This window comes from Lingula anatina, chromosome 10 (genome assembly GCF_051362555.1).
Source record: "Lingula anatina isolate TDL-2025a chromosome 10, LinAna3.0, whole genome shotgun sequence".
In the NCBI taxonomy this organism is placed as follows: Eukaryota; Metazoa; Brachiopoda; class Lingulata; order Lingulida; family Lingulidae; genus Lingula; species Lingula anatina.
Window position 1 is genome coordinate 14,391,396 of NC_141776.1, and position 18,805 is coordinate 14,410,200.

The 18,805-nt window shown below is 35.9% G+C and overlaps 1 protein-coding gene across 1 annotated transcript; it reads left to right on the forward strand.

Annotated features, from left to right (window-relative positions):
- The first annotated feature begins 14,119 nt into the window (after positions 1–14,119).
- On the forward strand, positions 14,120–18,566 carry LOC106174720 (uncharacterized). Its single transcript, XM_013556392.3, has 2 exons — positions 14,120–14,236; positions 17,902–18,566. The coding sequence occupies exons 1-2, from the start codon at positions 14,170–14,172 to the stop codon at positions 18,564–18,566; spliced, it is 732 nt and encodes a 243-aa protein (XP_013411846.2). The 5' UTR covers positions 14,120–14,169.
- Positions 18,567–18,805: the final 239 nt, after the last annotated feature.

Genomic DNA, 18,805 nt, shown 5'->3' on the forward strand with positions numbered 1-18,805 from the left:
TTAAAAGTCCTCATTACACTCAAGAAAATTTAGATCTGAAAAAAAAAGGCTAAAACCGGTGTTTGCTCGAGTCATACATGTATGTTATAAAACAGTTGACTTGACATGTCTTACTAGATATTTCAAATGTTACTCCAAGCATCTGGTAATTTTATTGGCCAAACAATAAGACTTTTTTACCATTGTTCGTAATGAAATTCCTAATCTAGGAAGTTTTTTTTTAATTTTTGACTCGTCATAATGCGTTCTGATTATTTTAAACGTGATGCTAGGACCTCTGTGAGCGTCAATTGTCACGTATGACGTATAGGTCTTTGATCCTGGTGCCATTGTTGAACTTATTTTCGTTTTTTTATGCTGTTTTATACATGTACAGACTTGACATTTAATATGGAATATTTTAGTTTCGAAGGTATACCTAGATAAAAATACGTTCTTTTTTCAAAAAACTCCGATCTCATATAAGATTTGTGAATGTAAAAGTGTGCAGTCAGGTGTGTTACTACCAATTAACTGACTTTCATGCCTGTTGCGCTGCTACAGTATGTAATTTGCAGTGATTTAATTGGGTAGTGTTCCTTTGGGCTGATCAAAGCTTGGCTTAGGCAAAGCTTGGTTCTGTCAAAAAAGTATCCATATTTCGGCAACTACTGCATAGAAGAATTTGAAATTCTGCATGCAAGCGGTCAGTTTTGCAGTGCGTAAGATGAGTCAAGTAGTGCATTACAAATTTGTTAATCTAAGGCAGAATGGCGCGAAAAAGACAGACATAACCAGACAGATCATAGCGCCAAACGGAACGGTCCCCACAGTTTTATAGAGTAATGCCCAGACTGATGTACCTACACAGAGGTCACCCCCAATGTATCAAAATTTTACCTACAGGGTACAGGACCCACTGTCTTTCGGGATACGCTGGTGCAACTAAACAAAAACACTTAGTCCGTTCAGAACGAGGGGTAAATTGCCACTAAAATGCGTTTTTCAAAGTCCTTAGCGAACACCAAACTGGTTTTAGCAGGTAAGAACACCAAATGACCTCCGAGGTACCCACTGTATACAGCAAAACATCGTCGTCTGTTTCTCTAATGAATTGGGGGCCATGAACGATTCTGGGTAGAACACTGAAACTGCGTGGCTTTCTTTATTGAGGTCAGATATCACCTGTACCGCCCAATTAGTCAAAACAGAGTTTACAGATATCCAGAGGAGGCCTACGACGAAGCATATGCCAGGTCTTAAGTGACAAGGGTGATTGACAGCGTCAGTATTTGGAGTAGATTCCATATTGGTGCCAAAACACCAACGGTAGTCATTGACGAAAACCTGAACCAGATTAAATAAAGGAATAATCTCGAAACCACTTGACTATCATTTGATAGGGGGCAACAATTCTAGGTTGCACGATGAGGTTGCAGGTTCACGCAGAGCACTTTTAATAGCAGATAACTTACAGAACCAAGGGAATGAGCAGCTACCCTGGTCATCAAAATCGCCACATTTGAACCACATAGACAATATTTCGGTAGACCATTACTCACCAATCAACTGCCTACATGTCCTACAACAAAACTGGACCAGATTGGACAATTTTAGACCGATGCCTGGAATGCTAATCCAGATTGAACTCTAAAAACCTACCCCCAAGAAATGCCTTGCCCTTGAGAGCCCTGGCAACAGCCACGAAGAGGCCAGGCGTAACAACGACCATTACTGTGACTAGCAACTGACATGAGGGTCTTTTGTGGAGCGTATTACCCTTTTACAGACGGTAATTTGGAAAATATGGAGATCCAAAATCTCTCTTTTAATGGGAGTCGTATGACATAGAATAGGCAATGTCTTTTTGTTTGCTTCTCTGGCGAATTCCATTAATGAACTGATGTCACAATGACATCAAAGAGATAATTTAAAGTTATTAAAACACGATTTTAATCCTTATTTTCATTTATCAGTCAGCAAAATAGGAAAAATCTGATAAAAAATTATTTCGAAAAAAATATTCCATATTAAATGTCAAGTCTGTATTTTGCATAAATACTGCTGACCTTTGGTTTTTTGTGAATAGCCTTTGGTTATATTGTACATACATATCTTTAATTTCGTCTTGGAGATCCAGAAAAGATTAATGATGACAAGTAAAGGAAATGGGAGATAAAATCTATGTAAATTTGTATGAAATATACATTGTATATTACATACAATGTATATTACATACATATTTACATAATATACATTGTATGATAAGCATTATTGAATGTTTGGGGTGGTATTATATGATGAATGAATTATATGATAAATAAACTTGTCTATTTTTACAAAAAAAAATGCTTTTATGTTTATTTCATTTTAATAAAAATTAAAACACTCATTTGGGATTACCCTTAACCATTCAGTAGGAAGGGTGACCTGTATTTCCCTGTACAATATAGATACGACAATGATGATAAACCAATAGATGAATAACTTCAGGACAATGATGAGGTCAGGATCAAACAAAAATTGACGAGGAAGTTGCTAATTTGCCAAAAATTCAGAAGGAGAAAGAGGGATCAAATTTACGACTAATAGACATGATTGGCTATTAAACGTGTGTACATGTAATAATCATATTCTTAGCCCGACTGCATCGCATCTGTGACACTCATTGTGCTACGTCTCAACTGTAGCACTGCATTAAACACCACATTCTATTTTCACCAAAGCTGGGGCTTATTTCGAGGTTGACCGCACAGTGTGACGTCATGCCAGACGTCATGCGACAAGAAAACGTGCGAGAATCAGCGTGAGGAGCTTTTGACATTTTAGCGGTTAGGATGAAACTCAGTGCGCTGGAAATGTCGTCTCAAGAAACAATACAATAGATACATGCGTCGATTTTCCGTGAAATGTAGTTTTCGTTGATGGAGGCAGTGCGTTTCGCTCGCTCGTCCAGTGCCTCATTAATATCATTCGTCTATCTACTTATTTCTCAGTAAAATATTTCATCAGCTATATCATGTCACCATTAAAATAGGCTCTACCAACATCTTAAAAGTTAAAACGAGTTATTACCTAACCTAGACACTGAAATACTAGAATGGCAATAACTTCAGTTTTAGCTGTTGATGGAAAAACCTATTATTATAAATATTATATTTTCCATTTATCTAGCACCTGTTTCTAGTGGGTCTGCCTGCGAGGAGCAAGCGCTTTTTATCCGTAAGTTGTAATCAGTGCGTGATAATCAGCCGGCGGCTTTCGTCTCCTCGGGCAGGTTAACAGGTGGCGCTGGTAAAGCGCGGTGACCGTAAACCAGGTAAGAAGTACATCAGCCGTATCGTTACCACACAATCATGCAGTTACGATGAAAGTTTATTTATCACAACCTCACTGGCAGTTAGTAATTATTTCTATGCCAAAGATTGATCATTTTTCTTTGGAAATAGCTCCTAAATTTAGCTGCTTTAGTCCTCTGTTCTGAATACTGCCACAGGCACGCCTACGCACACAACATTTAGCGTACCTGAGGCGTCCATGCACTCGAAATTAATCAAATGAGATATGCATAGAACCTATAAATTTGTCAAGCACCATTTGTCTTCTCTTATCTTACAAGTTAAGTCAAACATATCTTAATAAGTTATCAGTATACCCGTCAGCTTGCTCTCGGTGCCATGTTTACTGCAGACACGGATACCACATTCCAGTGACTTGTGACAGTGCACACACGATAGCAACCGATCCCATATTTAATAACAAAACAAATCCCTACCCTTCTTCCGGGTTGTCGAATCTCCCATCCATTTATTAAACACTATACTTGTAAGCAGCCCTCGGCCAATTTTTTTGTCAAAATTCCTAATTATTTGACCTCTAAATATCCTGGATCCGTTCTCGGCAATTTTGATTCTTCCTTCTCAGTTTCCTTATACTTTTGCCCACTGCTCTAATTACCGAGCACTTAAGACACTTTTATATTAATATTAGATAAATAACTAATATTTATTTGTTATTAATCTGTTTTTCATTTTATTTCATTTTAATAATTTTTATGCCTGAAAAAATGATAAACAATTAATGACCTATGTATTTCACTTAGTAGATAATCCCCGCCTTTTTTTAACATAAAAACCATCTCTATCATTTTTTATTGTATTCATATACATTTCTGCCTATGTCATAATTTTCATTTTATTTTTGAAATAACAGCTACCTTTTAGTTTCTCTTTAAATATAATATTTATCGAAAGGAGTGGGTATTTGTCTCACTTACGAGTCCCTGATACGGTAACCACCTTTTGTAAAGATAGTATAGATTTGTAAAGATAGAAAGTATAGAACTAATGACAGTGAAAGTCTGTGAAGGGTTCCCTGCAAATACCATAAAAATGCCTTTTTCTTAGAAGGCGATTATGGAGAATTTGTTGGTAATTCCCTGATAGAAGGTTGGTAGGCAAGCAAAGCGGGGTACAGACTACTTATTAAAATTGTTTCTAAAATTCGACGTGTGTTGCTATAAACAACAAAAGTAGTGTAAGCTATGAACTGTAACAAGCGATTTGTAAACGAAAACGTTCATTTTGGACGTAAGTAATATAATTTATTTCAAATATTTCCATACCTGAATCCCTTCGAGTAAAGTCGAACTCAGTAATAATAATAATAATAAATCTTCTCTCGAGATGACTCACACTGCGGTTGCGACACATAAAAGTTGACCTTTATGACGTCACCGTTAACCTCTGTCTGGTATTTATAAAAGTGATATCGCATGGGTCTTTGTATTTCAAATTGCGATATAGTTCCCTAAAAGACAATCTTAAGCAGACTGACAATAGAGCAAAATGGACAAGACAATTGTATTTCTGGGTGTCATGGGGTTAATTTTGCTGACCACAGGTGAAAGTGAAGGCAGGCCTACGTTAACTTTTTTTGACAAACGTACAGTGACAGCATATATTAAGATTTAATCAAACATTCATTTAGGAGGTCTATCACGTTTGTTTCCTTTTCGTTTTCCCATAGGCTATTTTTTCGTGGTTTTCATTTTGATAATAATTTCTGCAGAAATAAATTTAAGATGTAAATAATAAACCTATTTTTTTATGTTCTTGTCAACTCTTGATCAGTCTGGAGATAGTTCTGTATGCTTGATCTGTATATAAGTCATAACTGATATATAAAAAAAAAAACAGATGAAAGAACAATAAGCAACTTTAAATGCATATAAATTATTGAATCCATTACTGACTGACTGTGGTTACTGGCGACTTTTTTATATTACCTCCAATCTGCGATGAATAAGGACCACCAGTGATCAGAATTAAATATCAATGTCGCAGAGGCTCCTATAGTAGGGTTGCGTAATAGTGTTATAGTGAGGAATGACGACAGCAGTTTGGAGCTTTCGAACGTTTATTCACCGACTCCTTTTTCACAGAATGTACAAGTATTTATATTCTATTTTCCATTCTCAAATTTCCCATTCTCATATTACAAAACTATATTCAATATTTCCTAATTTAGTAATTTAAATGAGACTTGTTTATGATTTAAAATATTTAAAATATTTCCCAAATTACTCATCTTGGATCTTGTCCAACTAAAGTATGCATGAGTTCTACACGTGTTAAACACGCGCAAATCGATATAAAAATCAACCAATCAGATCCAACTATATCGGACTCCGAAACGTTTCACCCAATTGTCGAAAGTGTCATTTGCTTTACAACATACACCCCATCTTCAAAAGAATTCGTCCTCGAATTCTAAAACCTTTACAACATACGCTCCTTTTTTTCATTTTTTTAAAGCAAAAACTAAATAATATCAAATTTGTAAATTAACAAAACTAATAATGCTCTCGTGATGTAGTAAGAGATCCCTTACAAAAATCTATGCTGCATGCATTAATGTTAAATGTATTTACAAATAGGACAATGTGCGACAGTACTTATAATGAGATCAGAACAAATTCCATCCCTTGTAATCTTAAGAATAAGTCGTCGAAATCGAGTATACGTCATTTCTCGATCATCATTCATCAATAATTCATGATAATGCTTAACAGTAATATTCATACGTTGCAGTAATAGTACAGTAACTACAACTAACTTAGTTACCCTCCATGCATAATATGAAGCTTGAATAATACATTTACCAAAATCTAATGGTATTTGATGCAACATATATATCATGTAATCTTCAGATATCATCAAATAATGAGCACAGCCAATTAACTTCATAAAGTCCAACTTCTCGTCTAGGTTATCAAACCTTCCACAAAATATGAACAAAATTGATTCATTTATCAAATCAGATGAAAACTTAATCTGAAAATTCGGTTCTCTTTGTTGTTTGAAGTATAATTCATTTATATATACAGAATGTTTACGGAAGTTCTCGAAAAGCTTAAATGACAAAGTTACAATTCTGTCATCAATGTAAATGTGATGTACAAGTTCGTCAGTCTCTGCAAAATCAAATAGAAAATAAGAAAAATGATAAGAGACATATTTACAAAATCATAATTGTTAAAAAAAACTCTAAGTACAAACATTAATATTCATAACATAGTAAAGTAAGTACAATACAGCATGCAAATAATAATGATCATGATTAACACAAAATATCATAATTATATATATAAGTCATATGTAATAAATTTTATAAAAGCGTAAATAATCATATTACATTATTCATAAAATAGTATATAGTAATTAAAACAAATTCAATTTTTGTTAAAACTTATCGAGTTAATTCTGTGCGTCTCGCACACTCTCAATAATAATAATAATAATAATAATACACAGATCAGTTCCTTAGATCATTTATGTAACAATAAGGAAAACTCAATCATAAAGTTATTAAACTGCCGTGATAGTACACACACTTCTTATACCAAAAGTTTGCTCGCAAAGATTAATGCATTTTGTTATAGACATACATGTAGCAAGTCAAGTCAAATTCAACTTAAAATCAATCTGCATTGTGATCAAATGGTTCCAACTGAATATAGAAAAGTGCATTAGCATGTTTAATGTGCAAAAATGCATAATATTCACTCTTGAATAATTTTCAGGTTTAAAAGCTGTTAAAAGTGACAATGGGATAACTCGTTCCAAAACAACGTTTTTGTTTATTATGGTGTTTATAATTGTGAAACCATGCCAATGTTTAAAGTAGTCAGCAAGTACAAAGACTAAAGTGAATTGTCAAAATGAGAATAATTATTACTTCTATTTTAAAAATGAATGAATCTGTGATTCTAAATTCGGCTTATTAATTGATTTTGTTGCAAAATGTTATAATCACTACGGTATAGTAAGTACTATATCGTTTACGTATACTTCTTCTAGTAAAGCCACTACTAGTGCCAATTGCCTGGCCTTGATAAACAGGCCAAATTTCATCACGAGCAATAAGCTCTGTATCCCGAATAAATATTTGAGGTGAATCATCTGTAGGAAATATTTCGTCTGCTAGAATAGCATCTGCCATACAAGTATAGGTTTGCTCTTAATTGTCTCTTTGCTGTTTGAGTCACGTTATGTAATCTCAAATGATCACTAATATCTTTGGCAAGAAAATGAGACAAAATTGATTAAATAGCTGAAGAACAGTTGATTCCGAATTTAAAGATTCGGTAAATAAATCATTGTGTTTCATGATGAAAATATGCATGGTGAATAGAAATACTGCAACAAACCAAAATTAATAGATTGTAGTTGTGGTATCTTAGTGTTGCTTTGACAACTTGTCACTTGGGTGGGAGGTAAAAAATCAATCTAAATTCAAACTGTAATAGCAGAAAAAATTGAATGACACATTAATGACAGCTACTTAAAGAGGTCGTTGTCCTAGGGCATTCCGGGGTAATGTCAGTTATGTTAACTTAAAGTAACTGACTTGTCAAAACATCTCGTCTGTATTTTGTCAGTTTACTATGCCTTCCATTATGATGAGGCGCTAACCTTGTGATAATTTGTATTACATCGTTTGGATGTAATGTTTACTCATATGAATATAAAGCTCAATGTTCTTTGTTAAACAGTTCTTCAGAAACAAAATTGTCTACGCTCAACACTGCTGAGCGTGCTGATGCTGTCACAACATTACAGTAAGAATTCATAGAATCATCATTTCAAAAGGTCAATGCTCTTGGCTTTTTCAGTGTATACTGCATTAACTTAGCCTCTTTTTAGAAAAAGATAGAAAATAAGATAGAGTAGACAGAAAAATAGTAAACCGGTTTACATTTAAGGTTCAGTTAAGCAGTATGACTGTATTGACCAAATTATACATTTGACCTTTGTGTACTCTTCTACAACGTGTAAGTGTAATATCTTTTTATTTACCGGTGTATCGAATCTCTAACTCGATCGTCTCGAAGAGATAGATCAATGTGCTTTCTCTTTAATTTCTACGTTTTCTTCGTCTTCTTTGTAACGTCTTATTGATATGATAATCTCTTTTTAATGCATCTGAAATATTTTCTTCAGGTTCCCAGGAAGTGTTCTTATAACCCTTCCATTTTACTTTGTAATGTCTCTTTGCGTTTATATTCTTACAGCATAATAATTTTTCTACTTCATAATATTCGTACGTGTCTTGCTTACTGTCCGATGCAAGTTCCGCTTTTTCTGTGTTATGAATATCTCTATCTTGTGTTTCACTGGTCGTTTTATTCCCATTTGATTTGTTGTCTTGCTCATAATTACTTTCATTCAGCCTTTCGTATTTATTGTAATCTTTAGGGTCATAATACATTTTCAATCTATTTGCATGAACAGGCGATTTATGTTCCTTGTGTGTTTTACAATCTCTCAAATAATACGTGCACCCTGTTGATAATATCTTTGTAATATAATATGGTCCTTTGTACTTGGTGTACAATTTAGAACTTAATCCTTTAGGTGTCATTGGTGTATATATCCAAACTCTATCACCTACTTTATAAATAGGTTGCTTTGAATTAAGCTCATACCTTGCTTTATACTGTTTCTGAGCTACTTCCCTATTCTTTGTTGCAATTTCTTTTGCCGTTTTAAGGGTGTCTTTTAATTCTTCAATGTACTGAGGTAGATCTTTATTCTCATGAGATTCAGGGATCAAACCACTTTCTAATCGTGGGAGTGGCCAGTGCATGGGTTTTGTGACTTTATTCAACTTCCGGTAATCAATTGCTAATCTATATTCTCCGTTTTTCTTTTTTACTAGTACCACTGGACTACTGTACTCACTCATGCTTTCTTCGATTATGCCATGTTTTAACATATCGTCTACTTGTTTGACAATTTCATCTTTCAACTTTGGTGACGTACGATAACATGTTTGTTTCACAGGGATATAATTTATTGTGTCAATTCTATGTTTATACATATTTGCTGAACCTAACTCTGAGATATTGGTAGCAAAAACATCGCGATTACGGCCTAACAAGATTTCCAACTGTTGCTTCTGCTCTTCACTCATGTCTGAATCGGCAAAGTTTATATTTAATTCATCTGCATTCCGCAATGCTTCTTGATCTGATAACCTATCACCTTTTTGTGCTGTGTCTCCCTTTGACATTTCATTTAAAGCACTGACGCTTGCCAGACTCACTGAACTCGCAATAGCTAGTATTGTTCTTTTGGGGATAAAAATACTTTCATCGCTAGGATTCATTATTCTGTAAGCAGATTTGTTTTTATCAATTGTAACCAAACATTTAGCTCCGATAAGTTTTTTCTTGGACTCAAGATTTCGCACTGGCTCTAATAAAGCCACGGAGACAGATGATGAATGTGATATTTTGACTGGAATCAAACATTCACATCTAGGCGGAATAAATTCGGATTTAAAGTTACGTACTAAACCTAATACAGGTGGACTATACAAGGGTAAGAGCAAATCATAATCAGGCAGTGTCATGCTATCAGACGATAAGTCAATTTTCACATTGTGTTTTCTTAGGAAATCTGTGCCTAATATCAAACTTCTTGGCAACTGACTAAATACGTGGACTTTATGCTTTATGATCACATTACCAAAACAAAGAGGTAACTCTACTTTTCCCAGAACTTTAATCACAGAACCATCAACAACTGAAACTTCTTTTAATGACTTTTTTCGTATGAATTTCGATCCCTTTTTCCTAATTTTGATAAGAAAGATTCCGATACACAAGATATGACTGCACCTGTGTCAACCAAAGCATTGACATGTTGTTTGTCGATTTGAATTGATATCAGATTATTAGCTTGGTAATCGGAAATAATAGAAATTGGAACTTTTCTATCTTCAATCTTGTTATAAAACCTTTTTCTTTTTCTTAGCCGTTTGTTTACACGTGCAGAATGACAGACATTTTCTATGTGTCCTATTTTACCACAACAATTACAGTTAAAATTGCGAGCACAACAATAAGGTCTAAGATGCGTGTACTCACCACATCCCTGACATATTGGCCATTTTCTTTATCGGTTTGCTCTGTTGAGGATAGCTCGGACGTTCGGATGGTGGTGATTTGTGATCTGGGCGACGCAGATAAATGTTTCGCTGGAGCATACGTCTTGGGCCGTTGGCGTTGTGCCAGAACCTTTTGGGAGACGCAAAAGGGCTCGCTTTTGGGGGTGCCAAGTTTCTTTCATCGCTAGTCAGCTTTGGGTTTTGTACCATATGGATCGCCGACTGTACGCTGGTACGCACGGCATCACTGATGGAGTTCTGCAACGTGTCTATTTTTTCTGTTATGATCTTTATATCAGTCCGTTTGTTCCTTTTGGTCGGCTGCACCGCATTTTCCGCGATGCGCGCATGGTGCATTAGTGACTCAAAATCTGATGGCTCCCTCTGCACTACAAAGGGGCGGATCTCGGGGAGTATCCCGTTTATAATCACCGTAAGGGCCGTTCCCTCATCTTAACGCGCACGTTTGGCGTCGTGGCGCATTGCCTCAATGTAGTTCTGCGCCGTTTCTTCTGGCAGCTGATGCCGTTTAAAAAATTCTGAAGCTCTCGCCCACGCTTCTCCGTCTCTCGGTTGGTACCTTGCACGGAACTCGCGGACGAGCAATTCCCAATTTTTCTGCTCTGTAGCTGGTAACAACTCATACCAGTCTATGGCCGATTGCTTAAACAACAGAGGAAACAAGGCGGTATGTTGGACTTCTTCTAATTTTTTATACAGTGTATAGATTTCAAACTGCTTTAGCCACCTTTCGATATCTTCGTTTCCGTTACCAGAAAACTTTTCTGGCGCCAAAGATAAATCTGAGGACATCTTCGTCTTTTTTCGGTTCTTAATTGTTGCTAGGGTAATGACTTATGACTGGTTATTTTCATTACTCAGCATACTCGGTTTCCTCTGCGCTGAGACACTGACGATGTTTGCCTCTGGGTGGATGGTGTGAACCCTTCGGTGTCTACGCTCCTACTGCCATCATCACTATAACTTTATCACCGTTCCGCTTGCCTCGGTAGAGCGGGGATTGACTTTTTTTTCCTCCACCACTTGTTATAGTGAGGAATGACGACAACAGTTTGGAGCTTTCGAACGTTTATTCACCGACTCCTTTTTCACAGAATGTACAAGTATTTATATTCTATTTTCCATTCTCAAATTTCCCATTCTCATATTACAAAACTATATTCAATATTTCCTAATTTAGTAATTTAAATGAGACTTGTTTATGATTTAAAATATTTAAAATATTTCCCAAATTACTCATCTTGGATCTTGTCCAACTCAAGTATGCATGAGTTCTACACGTGTTAAACACGCGCAAATCGATAGAAAAATCAACCAATCAGATCCAACTATATCGGACTCTGAAACGTTTCACCCAATTGTCGAAAGTGTCATTTGCTTTACAACAATAGTTTAGTGAGCCCTTCACAGACGATTGATGACTATTGCCGCAACTTTATTAGAAACTCTTTTCGCTGTCCTTGGACTTGGGGCCTTCCCGCACGAAAATGCAGTAGTATCGAAGTAGCAAAAAAGCATTAACGCAGTAGTGGTGTGGAGCATATTTGCAGTAGAAATTCAGCATAGCCTACTGCAATTCTACTCCAAAAAGTACATAGGTTTGTACAGAGAGGAGCATTAATGCAGTAGATTAGCAGCATGATAGAAGCATGTTTCAAATATGCTAATTAGCTCCCAAATCGAAGCAGATTTGAAGCATGTTTGCAGTATGATTGCAGTAGTCTACTGCGGTTTGCAGTATGATTGCAGTAGTCTACTGCGCTGGAGTATCTACTGCGTTTTCTTGCGGGTTAGCCGTAACTTTAAATCTTATCTGGTCAGCGGTTGCCCAACATTGACAAATAATGCGGAACTCCTCTTTGTTGTAATTGATACATTATATTAACTTTTTTTCTCAATCAAAAAATAACATTATGAAGTAACTTATTAAATGGCAGGAGGGATTAACTTGAGTGTACTATATCAAATTAAGTTTGTGTCTAAACATATCTACGTAAATGCAGTATTCTTTTTAAGCATGTGTTGCTGTAGATAGTTTATATTTGCAGTATTAAAAGTTATCTATGTAGTTTACCCTTTTGTCTCATGACATAAATTATTGTTTACGTTCGCAACCAAGCACCAGTTTCAACACCGTATCTTCCGCCTGGATTATGTGCTTGTTTTTAGTCAGAACCTGACTGGAATGCTTGCCTTCATATCACATCATACTTTTTTCTATACCTTTTCTCCTTATTGTAGGTTTTTATATATGAAGCGAAAGCAAATGAAAACATTAAACAGTAGTGATACTGCTCCCCTTTTATTTAGTTAAATGATGCGTTCAGAAATAATTTACTGAAACAGAAACAGTCTTTTTGGCTTCGAAATTCTAAGAGATCTTAAGACTACCTACCTCCCACGCCTCAGTAATTGGAATTTTAATTAATTAGAATTTTAATTTTAAAAACCGTTCGGTCAATTTACATGGAGTCTTCAAATATTCACCGTCTCAAAAATATCCCTAATTTATATTAAATAATGTGACAAGACCCTCATTTCGAACCTATTTTTAAGTGTGAACTTTCAATCTTCCGCTTTGACATTATAAAGGAGTTTAAAATCCGAGTTACTATTGAGTGTAAAATCCGCTTTAGAAACCAGTTCACTGGGGTCGCCTTGTATAACCATTATCATACATATGATTGTTAGTCGTGTAAAAACTATGAGCTTTTTATCACTGAAAACAAAATTACCAAACCAACAAATGTGCGCGTTCACACACACACATTCACACACACACGCACGCACACATAGAGCAGTGCATTACATTCATATCAGCGGACTAACATATCCGAGGATAAAATATTGCGACCCACTAAAAAGTTTGCCGCTTAATTCCCAATTTAACACTATCACTATATATTCCCGGCGGGTATTACGCAACAAGCATCCGAGTGGGTCGGCCATATTTGATCCGCGGATCTGTTAGTTCTCTGTTCTGAATGCTGCCACACAGCACACACTAGACCTATTTAGCGTACCTGAGGCGTCCATGCACTCGAAATTAATAAACTGAGATATGCATAGAACCTATTAATTTTCCAAACACCTTTTGTCTCTTCTTATCCCACCAGTTACGTCAAACATTTCTTATCAGTAGACCCATCAGATTGTTCCTGGTGCCCTGTTTACTGCAAACACGGATATTATAGAAAGTATAGAACAAATGACAGTTAATATCTGTGAAGCAAATACTGCAAATACCATAAAAATGCCCTTTTCTTGGAAGGCGATTATGGAGAATTTGTTGGGAATTCTCTGATAGAAGGTAGGTAGGCAAAGCGGATTTGGGCGAGTCCATTCTTCAGGGGGGCACAGACTACTTATCAAAATTGTTTCTAAAATTCGACGTGTGTTGCTTTCAACTTTTAACAAAAGCAGTGTATGCTATGGGATTTTAAGAAGCATAACATTCAATTTCAAAACGAAAAAGTTCATTTTGGTAGTAAGTAATATAATTTATTTCAAATATTTCCAAACGTGAATCCCTTCGAGTAAAGTCGAGGGTGAATCACATTGTGTGTACTGTGGTTGCTACACATGAAAGTTGACCTTTATGACGACACCGTTAACCTCTGTCTGGTATTTATAAAAGTGATATCGCATGGGTCTTTGTATTTCAAATTGCGATATAGTTTTAGACAATCTTAAGCAGATTGACAATAGAACAAAATGGACAAGACAATTGTATTTTTGTGTGTCATCGGGTTAATTTTGCTGACCATAGGTGAAAGTGAAGGTACGTTAACTTCTTTTGAAAAACGTACAGTAAAAGCATATATTAAGATTTAATCAAACATTTATTTCGGAGGTGTATCAAGTTTGTTTCATGTTTGTTTTTCCCCTAGGCTATTTTTTATCGATTTCATTATGATAATAATTTCTGCAGATATAAATTTGAGAAGAAAATAATAAGCCTATTTTTATGTTCTTGTCAACTCTTGGACAGTCTGGAGATTCTGTATGCTTGATCTGTATATAAGTCATAACTGATATATAAAAACAAGGCAGCAAAGCTGTCAAAAGTACAGACAAAAAACAGAAAATCATTGCAGTTTGTCAGATTCAATCATCCACTATGTTCAGGATCTCAGAATGGAGGAAATTGGACATTTAACACTGTTCTATTGATATTTTTCCCATCTCATCAATTTTCTTAATTGGTCATGGCAGTAAACTGTTAATTTTGTTTTATGTTAAAAAAAGTGTTAAAATTGGAAATAAACCCATTTCAGAAAAGAGCTGTCTTGTTTACATTTTGGCATTTTCAAGATGTGACTTTGAAGTTCCTTGGTCCTGAAGACCTTTGCTAGTCACATTTTCTGAATATCCATGATACTAATATTTTATTATTAAAAATTGATGGTCATTATGCTGTTAAACATTATGTAATATTGCATCAAAATTTGAAGAAACCCCTATTTTGGGCACTGCTCCCATGATGACCATTAAAGGAAAATCATGTCACTCACTGTTCTCAAACTTACAGGAAAGAAACATGGGGCTAAAATATAGCTTCAGTAGGCAATGCAGTCTGTTTGGTAAATTTTTCTGGCAATTAAACATTTTTTGTGAAAATTTAATTTTTCACTTAGGCCTCACTTTTTTTTTTTATTTTTATGGATGACCCCCAAAATCGGTGCGAGCGGGCGAAAAAAAAAAAACAGTCCAAAAAAAAACTGCTTAAGAAACACTAATTTACCACAGAAACACGTATTAAACTAACAACATGTATTTATCCATACTCTCAAATTATTAATGCATTGTGAATAGGGCCTAAATCGTAGAAAGGTAAAAAGTCATGAATATATATGCTGCATATTACCAAATCTATTTAAGGTTATTTCATGCATTCTGTTGGTATAGCAATCAATAAAACAAATATCAAATAAACATCGTGTCTTTATTTGTACTCTCAGAAAATTAGAGCATGGTAAACACTTCACAGAATTGTTAAAAAATGAAGCAAAGATAGGCCTATGCTTCCTACTACCAAATCTAAAAAAGGTAATTTCGGTCGATGCCATTTTGTCTTCTTCGACTCACACTTAGCAGCCAACTATCGGGTGGCCTGTCTGACCTTCAGTCCACCAAATACCACGACGCTCTTTTTGACCCTTTTTTTGCTACAAAAAAAAAACCCTGGTAGGGGGCCTATGTGCTGCTTTGGACAGAATGTCACTGAATTTTTCCGGGCGATGATCGCTGGCCGCGGCCAGCCTTTCGTATAATTGTAAAAGGTTGATATCTCCATGTCCAATATCAATGGCAAACCAATCCAAAACGACGTCCCCCGTTCTATTTATGACTTTAATTGTCATGTATTTTGAAATTAATTTGACGGCAAAGCGGCCATATTTCCACATGGTGATAATACGCATGCGCAGAAAGCTTATTTTCCGCACTCGGATGTCTCCGCAGTCGACAATGCCAGTATGGAACCTGCGGAATTAGCCGAGGATTGTCATTATTGCATTTTCCGGCAAAATAACGACGTTTGCGACAACCGACTTCCTTGGGGGGAGGGCATTTTTTTTTTTATTGGGGAGAACAGACGAAAATCGGTGCGCGCGCAGGATGTTATCCATAAAAATAAAAAAGTGTGGTCTTATTGGCATTTTCAAGGTGTGACTAAGAACCTCCACGGGCTTGAAGACCTTTGCTAGTCACATTTTCTGAATATCCATGATACTAATATTTAATTACTAAAATTGATGGCCATTATGCTGTTAAACATTTTGTAAAGTTGCATCACAATAGAAGAAAACACAATTTTTGGTGTTGCTGCCATGATGACCATTATGGGAAAACCATGTTACTTATGACTGTCAAACTTTCAAAAAAGAAACACAGGACTAAAATGCAGCCTGAGTAGGAAATCAGTCTAATTAGCTTCTTTTTCTGTAAGTTATACATTTTAGTTAAATATTCATTATTATCTTTTTGGCATATTCATTGTGGGACTCAGAACTCCCATGGACATGAAGCCGAATGGTTATCAAATTTCTACATGTCCTTGCTATTTATAGTCAATAAACAAAAATTGGTGAAAATTATTCTATAATTTATTATGTTATGTTACAAAATTGACAAAAATCTTTTTGCACTGCTACTGCAAACATTATGAAAAGAAAACTGTGTTACTTATTATTATTTTTAACATACAAGTATGATTTTTAGGATTGGCATTCAGTTCAAATTAGAAAGCCAGGTCAATTGGTGAATTCTTTTATTAGTGAATTTTGTGTGAAATTTTCATTTTTCTCATTCTGGCACTTTCAAAGTATAAACTTGAACTCTGATGGGCGTGAAGCCTTATGCTTTTACTTTCGTCAGTGTTACCTGTTGTGCATAATTAAAATTTGATATTGACTGTGCAGTTAAACATAATGTATTATTGCATCAGAATTGGTAGTCTCCTATTTTGTACATTAATGTGTTGTGCTTTTCTTAAGATGTGACTTATGGGCCTGAAAGACTTTTGAGAGGGTCAGTCTGTAAATTTCCCTTGGGTATCACTTAGCTAATTTCAGAGTTATAAAGTCATTTGCCTAATTAATAGGTCTTTAAATGAGATTACATAAAGCACACTTGGTTTAAGATCTCTGCTAGATTAATAATAAGGAAGCCAGATATATATAAACTCGAAGATTAAAAGTTTGAATAGCAGCTTCATTGGAATTATATTTACCTCTGCCAAGGAGGGTATGTTTTCACCCCTGTCTGTCATCAACATAACTCAAAAAGTTACTGACCGATTTTGATGAAATTTTCAGGAACTGTCGGAAGTGGGCAAGGAGGACAATGATTAGTTTTTGGTGGTGGTCCGGATCAATAATCAATCAATAAGCAATAATAATCGACAATTGCTGTCTTGGCAGAGGTAGTTTTGTTATGTTTTCCGTTTCAATTTTTTCTCAATTTTTTTTCAATTTTTTCTCAAACACTGGCATTTGTGACTTTTAACTCCGCCTGAGGCTCTGCACATTTTCTGTATTTCCACATAAGCAGTTGTATTGTTTTTTATGTCTTTAAACATTATGTATTATTACTTTATGCACTGTCATCATTTTTCAAATATTGAGACTTTCATCATGTGAATTTGAACTCTCATGGTCCTGAAACTGTAATCTTATTGAAGGGGTGGGTTGAGACCATCTTCTGGGTCTTCCGGAAGACGGTCAGGTTATTAAGTTTATATTGACTGGTATCTATTTTTTTCTGTTGGAAGACCATAAAAATGGGGACTGGATCAACATAGATACTTTGGAATACTGTCAGAAACTATCTCTGGGTCGGCTCCGAGCACGACAGAGAGCACACACGTTATTTTGCATCACTAAATGCTCGGACTCAAGTAAATTTAAGAATACGGTTCTATATCGTTGTTTATTTTTTCTACAGGGCGAAGATTCGGAGTTCGAACTAGAACCTACCGCGGAGGGAGCTACTCTGGTGGCTCTTCTTTTTCAGACGGCACTGATCTAGCTTTAATTCTCGGCCTCAGCATTGGCATTCCAGTTGGAATCGTCTTCCTCGTTTGCTGCATTGTCTGCTGTAGCGTCTGTTTCGAGAGTTGCTGTGATAAGAAAGAACCCGAAGAGGACAAATCGGTGGAAGATGACAATGCCATGTCTGCCGCATTCGAAACAGAAGCAAACGGCGGACCTGGTATACACGAACCTGGGGTCCATCTTACCGGATCCGACACCGCATATTTCTCAAACAACAGCCAGCAACAGAACACATATTGGACACATGACCAGCTACCGGCCTATGGGGATGCCAATTTTTACCCATCTCAGCCCTTGAATGCCGGTGACACCAAATTCCCCTCTGCGCCTGAGTACACGCCAAACGGCAATGCATCAGCCTGCAACAACAGTGGTGGCAGCGGTGGGATTAGTTCTATAAGTGGCGGTGGCGGTGGGATGGACTACACTCCCAGCAGTGGATATACTGGACATGATTATAGTTCCCCTAGCAGCGGCGTTGGTGACGCAGGTTGTACCAGTAGCTCAAGTAATGACACTGGGGGGGGTGGATGTTCTTCCTCTAATGACTTTTAGATTTTTACTGTGATATCTATTTATTCAGGACTGTATTTGCAATCGAAAGCTTAGGCTTTGAAATATATCTCCGTGTTTCTTTGAAATTTTAATTTGCTCAATGTCCAGTTCGCTCAAAGATAATCATCAAAATGTTAAGCAATTTAGTTCATCACTATGTAAAGTCACTGTTGTCTTTATAATAGTTGCTTAGAAAAGGTTCCTATTCATGGAGGAGACAATTGAAAGGCTTGTATCAA

What these genes read in the sequence shown, in the direction of transcription:
- LOC106174720 (XM_013556392.3), top strand. Translation starts at nt 14,170, where the DNA reads ATGGACAAGACAATTGTATTTTTGTGTGTCATCGGGTTAATTTTGCTG. An exon ending in GACCATAGGTGAAAGTGAAG is followed by an intron (nt 14,237 to 17,901) that starts GTACGTTAACTT and finishes TTTTTTCTACAG; the next exon opens with GGCGAAGATTCGGAGTTCGA.